This window comes from Saccostrea cucullata, unplaced genomic scaffold, assembly GCF_032062105.1.
Source record: "Saccostrea cucullata isolate Sc308-1 unplaced genomic scaffold, CSIRO_AGI_Scuc_v1 ctg1882, whole genome shotgun sequence".
Classification (NCBI taxonomy): domain Eukaryota; kingdom Metazoa; phylum Mollusca; class Bivalvia; order Ostreida; family Ostreidae; genus Saccostrea; species Saccostrea cuccullata.
The window spans coordinates 1-8,029 of record NW_026925394.1 but is presented as its reverse complement, the minus strand read 5'-3'; the positions used below and the strand labels follow the sequence as shown (position 1 = coordinate 8,029).

The 8,029-nt window shown below is 33.7% G+C and overlaps 1 protein-coding gene across 1 annotated transcript; it reads right to left on the bottom strand.

Annotated features, from left to right (window-relative positions):
* Nucleotides 1–1,088: 1,088 nt before the first annotated feature.
* Nucleotides 1,089–5,226, bottom strand: LOC134268734 (kinase D-interacting substrate of 220 kDa-like). Its single transcript, XM_062750973.1, has 4 exons — nucleotides 5,032–5,226; nucleotides 3,798–4,032; nucleotides 3,336–3,479; nucleotides 1,089–1,561 (listed from the first exon to the last, which is right to left on the bottom strand). The coding sequence occupies exons 1-4, from the start codon at nucleotides 5,224–5,226 to the stop codon at nucleotides 1,089–1,091; spliced, it is 1,047 nt and encodes a 348-aa protein (XP_062606957.1).
* Between the last annotated feature and the right edge of the window lie 2,803 nt (nucleotides 5,227–8,029).

Here is an 8,029-nt window from a genome sequence, read left to right as displayed (position 1 = left end):
CAAAAATTACATAGATATTGTCAATCAGAAACTCAAGCATCTTCTTGAAGTCAACTTCAGAGTACTTATGTGTGCAATCAGAATCTGTTTCAACAAAATAATTTTTTAAATGACCAATGACGAGGTAAGTAAACTTACGAGTTCCATTTTTGTTGAAGAAGCAGCTGTCAATGATATCAAAAAGCCTGGATTTTAATTTGTCGTGGGGAATTGTTGTGTATAAAGTTGAAAAGTCGTAAGTTTTTATGCTGTTGATTTTTGTAAAGTCTTGTGATTTCAAATTGTCCAAAAGTTCTTTAGAATTTTTAAGTATCCACATCTGATTTACACCACTTCTTGAATATATAGTTGTACAGTACTCTTGAAGTTTTTCCTTCACTACTGTCAATAGTTTAGCGAGAAGTAACGAAAGAGGCTTGGTTGAACATTTACTGGAACCTGCAATGTATCTTTGTTTGTAAGGATTCTTATGAAGTTTCGGAATCCAATATATATAAGGTAGTTCAAATTCATTTTGGCTCTGTGGAATATTAAAAGTATTCAAAACTGACAGGTGATTTTGAAGAATTTCTTCTTTAGAAAGAGAAGTATATGTATAAGTAGGATTCTTTATTATACATATATATCCACCCTTCATTGCTGCTATTAGTGGGGTTAAAGATTCATCCTGAGGATTAACATCAGCACCTGCGTTAAGCAGCGTTTTAACTCCACTCGTATATCCACCACCACATACTAATGTTAGTAGTGTGTGAGATTCATATAAATCAAATAAATCTCTTAAATTTCCTACACCCACTTTCAGTGAGTTATGAAAATAACCATGTCAATTAATATTAGCCCCTGCTTTTACAATCTCTTCAACCACATCCTCATGTCCACCCCAACATGCCGCTATCAGTGATGTTCAAGATTTAATTTGTAGATTGACATCAGCTCCTGCCTTTAAGAGATCCATCACAATACTCATATGTCCACAATAACAAGCTGCTATCAGTGGTGTTTCACGTGTACTTTGTAAATTAACATCAGTCCCTGCACCTAACAACTCTTCACAAAACTCTCATGCCCACCTTTACATGCTGCTATTAGAGGTGTAACATACGTATCTTTTGGATTAACATTGGCCCTGCCCTAAGCAGCTGTTTAGCTATAATAATATTTCCACCTTTAATTGCTGCTGTTAAAGGTGAATCTATTTCACTGTGTACATTGATATAAGCACCCGCCTTCAGGAGTTCCTGCACTAAATTTACATGTCCACCCTCACATGCTGCTGTCAGTGGTGTATCACACTTACTTCGTTGATTAACACCAGCCCCTGCCTCTAGCAACTCTTTTGCTATTTCAAAGTGTCCACCCTTACATGCGACTGTTAATGGTGTTTCGTTATCTATACTTATTCCATGCTTTCCTTGTAGATTGACATCAGCTCTAGCCCCTAGCAGCTCCTTTACTATACTTATATATCCATCCTTACAAGCTGCTATCAGTGGTGTATAACTATAAAAACACTGACCTTTTTGATTGATATCAGCTCCGGCTTCTATTAGCTCTTTCACTACACTCATATGTCCACAGTCACATGCTGCTGTCAGTGGTGTATGAAAGTTATCTTGTTGATTGATATCAGCTCCGGCTTGTATCAGCTCCTTCACTACACACAGATATCCACTTTTACAAGCAGCTGTCAGTGGTGTATAAACAAAACTGTTTTTTTATTGACATCAGCTCCGGCTTCAATAAGCACCTTCACTACATTCATATGTCCACTTTAAGGTTTCGTCAAAGGACAACATGTCCAAAAATTTATTTTTACAATAGCCCCAAAACTCTGTAAGGTATAAAGTTAAAACTTTTACAGTTTATAAATTATTTATGGATTAACAGATAAAAAGTATCACTTGATAAAAAAATACTTGGAATAATATTAATTGAGAAAAATTCTTCTTAAAAATGCATATATTTTCAAAAATATACACCTAATTAATTCCATGCTTTTAGTGAAAACCATCATTGCAGAAACAAAATATGTTTATCATTGAAAGGCAAGTTGGACTTGGATAGCCTCTGGAAAGTTGTTTTCCCTGTTTATTTTGTCCAAATGTTAAGACTTGTAAGTGAAAGTACACTGCAAATGGCGGATTCTATAGGGGTCTTGTCTTTATACATGTCAGGCTTTCAATAACAAGCTTTCAGAGACCATTCATGTCCAACTTGCCCTTCAATGATAAACATACATTATTTCTACAATGTTAGTTTACACAAAAAGGACAGAATTATGCAGGTGCATTTTTTTAAAATATGCACATTTTCTTATACAATTTTTTCTCAAAAAATTTCTTTTCAAAAATATTTGTTATCAAGTAATACTTTCTATCAATTAATCAGTGATATATTTACAAAATGTAAACGTTTTCACTTCATACCACACATAGTTTTGGAACAATTGTAAAAATAATTTTTTAGACATGTTGACCTTTGACGAAACCTTAACAAGCAGCTGTCAGTGGTGTATCATACGTACCATGCTGATTGATATCAGCCCAGGCCTCTATAAGCTTCTTTATTATACTATTAGTTACACAGTCAGTTAGTGACCTAATACGGATTCATACAGGGTCTGAAATGGAAATCCGTATTGGGCCCTGTATGAATCCGTATTAGGTCACTAACTGACTGTGTAACGAATTTATCCCGTTGAAGACATTTTCATATTTGTATATTAAATACCATCAGATAATCAATTTATAATATTAGCACACTTAACAAAGAACACATGAATGTAGTTTTGAAAAGGTAACTGTATTTCAATGATGACAATGTCAATTAATTACATGATGACACACTATTTATTAATATTGAAATTGAACGAAAACTGGCAGTTGTTGAAAATTGTAGGTTTTTTTGACTAGATTGCATTGTTGTTTTATATTTCTCCCCGTTTGGCTTCCGAGCATCGATGTAAAAATGTCCTAACACCTCATTCAACTGGACCTCAACAAACTGTTCAAATGCTGTATCCTGCGTTTTTTCCTTTAAGTAATCTCTTAAAGTATTTGCAGCCTTATTGTTGCATTTAATTGTGTTCCTGGAATTAAGTTTGATTTTTTTTTTCTTCAAGTTCTTACTCGGTCGTCTGCGAGAACCGTTTATTAGCCGCCATGTTTGTTTACCCTAGCTTCGTAACAAACAGAATCGCGTGCCCGATTTTTAATACACCCCCTGCTCGGAGACGTAATATTGAAAATTTCAGGGCGTCATGTGATGAGCTCTCATCCAATCAATTGTCTACAAATTTGTCTGAAGCGGGATAATTATATATCCACCCTTACTTGCTGCTGTCAGTGGTGTTTCAAAAACTTTCCGTGGATTGACATCAGCTCCTGCCTCTACCAGTTCCTTCACTACACTCAGATGTCCATCCGTAGACGCGGCCCACAGTACTGTGTCACCCAATACATATTTAAACTCTAAATCTGGAAAGATCGTATAAATTGTATTACTTTTGAAATATTTAATAAATGTTTTCACAGTTTTTAAATCTCCATTATAAAAACTCAGCAAAAGTAATCGCTGGTGTTCAGATATTGATCTATCAATGTCCAAGTATCTAAATGACCTTAAATTTTGGATTGGATCATTTACTGCAATTCTATTTCCCTCTTCTTTTGTTGGATTAAGTAAAGCAAGTTTGAAAAAAAAATTTAAAAGTTCAGACTGTGTTTTTTTGTGACACTCAGTTTGTTCTAAAATATAATGTAAAATCCTTTTGTGTCCATAATACACCACCCAACTGATAACCCTCACACTGTATGTTTTTGCTCCATGATCTTCCTCCTTAATCCTCTCATTCACCAACACTTCTTGTCTGTGCCACTCCCTGCTCCTCCCATCCCTATTCTCACTCTCCTCCCTCACACGCTCTCTTTTACTCACTACCTTAGACACGTCTTTCTGTTCTGAAAGAAATAGAGATTTTAGCCCTGTGTAGGACTTTGTCTCCAACACTTCAATTAAAGCCTGGCATACCTTAGGGTGTTTTAAAATATTGTTCATGAAAACATCATACAGCTCCATATTTTCTATATCTATGTACAAACGCTCAGCTAACATGGAATACTGATCCTCCCCTATCGTTATATAGAGATCTCAAACCTCCATTCTATCACAGTGTTCAGCACTTAAAGCCTCTTTCTCCCCTTTTTGTGAACTTTTACAAGCAATATTTATTCCATTTTTCTCTCACTGTCGATTGAATCATTTTCACTCGCTTGTTATATTCAATCTCTACTTTAAGCATTTCATCTTTTTGATGCTTTACGTAGTTAGCAATGTAACTACTACTCATAAATTGTAAAATGAGATCTGGGAATTGAGAACCAAAATGATGAGCAATGATCTCAAACATGTAGTCATGAATAAAGGTATACTCAGTACCACATTGTTTTGTGTATGTCCCCTCCATTACTGATAATGCTTTAACAAATTTAAATGAATCCGTGTAACTCTCAACTTCACAATTTTCTAATGCTTTTGATTTCATTTCGCTGAAAGTCTTATTTTCTGTGTCTTTTAATATTTCTTTTGATAATTTATTGTCATTTAAAAGGCACAAGACCAACGTAGCATAATGTAACCTATTCTGTTCCTGCATTTTGTCAAACTCTTTTAAAATGCATTCAGTTGGACAAGTAAAAAACCTTTCAATGTTGTTCCTAAAATTCGCCTCTTTTGATATGAGTTTACATAATAGAGGAAACATAGTCGATGTTTCCCTCAGTAATGTAGGAGACAACAAATCTTTATCCAAGTCGTGTGTCTGAAGAATGGCTTTTTTTGTCGTCATCATTCAGTGGATTTTCTGGACTACACAGTTGATAAGGTTTTCCTTATTTGTCAAAAATTATTTGTAACATTCATTAAACACTGCTTCCCTACTTGACATCAGTACCTTTGCATATCTGAAATAATTTTTTGATAGTCAACTAATGTCTCTAACTTTAGTTTTTGAAGACCCAACACACATACCACATCATCGATGACAAATACCTGAGGATTATGGGAGTCACAATAACGGTAAATCTCACTGATGTCTTTAACTGGTACAACCTCGTATCCTTCCTTCTGGAGTATCAGGGCTATGTGATAAATCGTTGCTGATTTTCTGGACCCTGGGAGTCCAACAAATGTCATATAAGGTTGTGTCCTGACTTTGTTCAGCATTTCCGGGAAAGTGTTTATTTATATATACGGTATGTTCCAATTGTGTTACACTCTGTATAAGATATTCTAACCTTTTTTTAATCGAGGAAATGCAAACTGACATTGTTGACAGTAACACTAACAGAAAGTCAAATTAAAGATTTGCTGCAATACATACAATATAGGATATTCATAAATTCAGATAATTACAGTACTCGTGAACAATTCTTTTTCAATATTACTGTGCCTACATTGTGTGTATAAGGTCTATAGTATTAAATTCTCTGATTTATCAAGCCTGGCTGTAAATGTATGTGTGCGGAAAACAGTGAATAAAGGGAGGAAAACAAACCCACATTTTCAGAATTGTTCCTGTTTCATCAGCACTGAGACCGTCAGACCGACATCGATATTGTAAAAAGTTCTTTTTGTTTATTGGTGTTTTGTTTTGTTTTGTTGTTTTTTTATTGAAGAAGTACAAAACAATATTTATTTCGTGAATGCGCAAATTGAAAAATTGACAATTAATCGAAATGTTATGTAGCCAGTTGCACAAAACAAGAATTTAGATAATCTAGGCTAAAATAAAATTTTCAGAAAAAACACTGCGTTTTGATTGAGAACACAATTCATTGAAATAAAATAAATATCAATGGATGATCTTTTGAGGCTTTGAGCCTTACTTTTTACGGTTAAAAAAGGTAGGATTCAGTTTGGCACTCATAATCGCAATCAAGCCCCATATCCCATTTTTCTAGATCTTATATGGTTAATACATCGGGATCGTAGTATTCGTCATCATGATGCTTTATCACCAACGTTAAAGACGTCACGTAAAACGTTCAATTGAAATCGCAAGAGTTATCTTCCCCAGTGTGTTGTACTCTTTAATTCATATTTTCTTTTTTATCTATACTGCAAATCAAACACCAAGACCAGTGAATTTTCATAAAAGGCAGTGTTTCAGATCCGCAAAAGATAACGATGCATCAACCACAAATATGTAATAAAAAAGAATGCTTTTAAAGATTAAATCGTTTTACTCCATTATAAGGAAAACTGAATTTAAAACATAAAGCTTCCTGGTACGGGCATGGAGGGTAATAGTGAGGTAAGATTTAATTTATTTATTTTTGAAGGTATGATTTTATTTATTCAATCGATTGTTTTTAAAAAGCTGTCAAAGGAAAAGGTGGCTAATAAATAATAACCATTTTCATGTACATAAAACTTTCTTGTACAATATTATTACATGTATGCACATATAAGCAATGTCTCAGATATTTATCAGAGGACCTCCATTAAAATAAAGGTAGTTCTGTTTACCTTGAAGTCTACGTGACACTTGTTAAAGTCTATTTTAAAAAAAATAAAATTAGTATCAATTATAATAGGCTTGATCAATTTTGTCACATAATATGTTTGATCAATTATGTATTGTGTTTCGCGTGTCCTCAAACATAGTTAAAGCTATCGTGAAAAGTCATAAACCTATTATACGTAAAAAGAGCAAAGCAGTCTGCGCGATATTTCTCTACTCTGGATAGCTACAATTCCAAATATACGTGATCAATCGCGGTCACGGGCTATTGGACACTCCTCCAGAAGGCCTAGTGTGTGCACTAAACCCCCAAAATATAAGGCAAACTTTAACTGTCTTCTGCTAAATTTTAGAAAATTAATACAATATGATGGGAAGATATAATTAAAATAACAATAATTTTCACAAGACAAGTACGTAAATGAATTTTAAAAAGTAAAATTTTACTCAAATCATATGAAAGTAAAAGAGTTCAGCTGCAAACGCTTTTACATTGCTTATCAGATGCCGACAATGCAAGCTTGATCAGCTGAATGGAACATACGATAAGTAAAACAAATTTATAAAGTTTAGCAACATTTATCCAAAGATTTGCCTTTTTTGCCGCACACGCCCTGTCCCGATAAACTAATCTGTCAAACCGGACCATCCCTTTTTCTATAAATAAGATCTTTTCACAATTCGGTGTTTTCTAGGGACCTGTTATTATTTTATCCTACGTATCTGAGTTATACAATCTACAAAAATTACTGTGAACTGGTGGTCGTTTCGACACAACTCAAATAATTGTACACACTTTAGACGCAAATACAAGATAGGGTAACAATTTTTGTTTAACTAATAAACTACAAATATAGAAAAAAATCACACTAAATCGATCATTTATCAACACTGATTATAAAGTAAATCAAATTCTTTATCAGGAAGAGTAGGTGGGAATTAACTGATTAAACACATATTTATGAATTTAGATAAATATTTGGATGTATGATATACCATCAGTGATTTATTTCTGTAATTATATTTGAATATGCGAATACCTTCCATTCTACATGAGTACGCACGATAATATTTTAAGACGTAAATCATTGGAAGGAAAAAATGCTTTGGTCTTTCAAATTCTTGCATAAATAAATAAAACAAATACCAAAATGTTCAGAGACAACCTCTCTCTCTCTCTCTCTCTCTCTCTCTCTCTCTCTCTCTCTCTCTCTCAGTTTCACCCCTATGTATAAGAAGCTGCAGATCTGTAGTTCGCTGCCTGATCTAAAACAATTATAGGATGGACTACCAGGCCAGAAAGCTACAGTGCTAAACATTGAAAAAAGTGTATATTTATTGAGTGTTTTTTTTTTTGTTGTTTTGTTTTGTTTTTTTAATTTTTCACCAAATATTTCAAAATACATTGTATATTAACAAACCTTGAGTTTCTTTCATTTTCTAAATTTTTCTTCATTCACAACAGAACTGCATGAAGCGCAATGGACCGAATTATTTGGCAAC

What these genes read in the sequence shown, in the direction of transcription:
- LOC134268734 (XM_062750973.1), bottom strand. Translation starts at nt 5,226, where the DNA reads ATGCTGAACAAAGTCAGGACACAACCTTATATGACATTTGTTGGACTC. An exon ending in ATACAGTGTGAGGGTTATCA is followed by an intron (nt 3,480 to 3,797) that starts GTTGGGTGGTGT and finishes CGATCTTTCCAG; the next exon opens with ATTTAGAGTTTAAATATGTA. An exon ending in AACACCACTGACAGCAGCAA is followed by an intron (nt 1,562 to 3,335) that starts GTAAGGGTGGAT and finishes ATATGAGTGTAG; the next exon opens with TGAAAGAGCTAATAGAAGCC.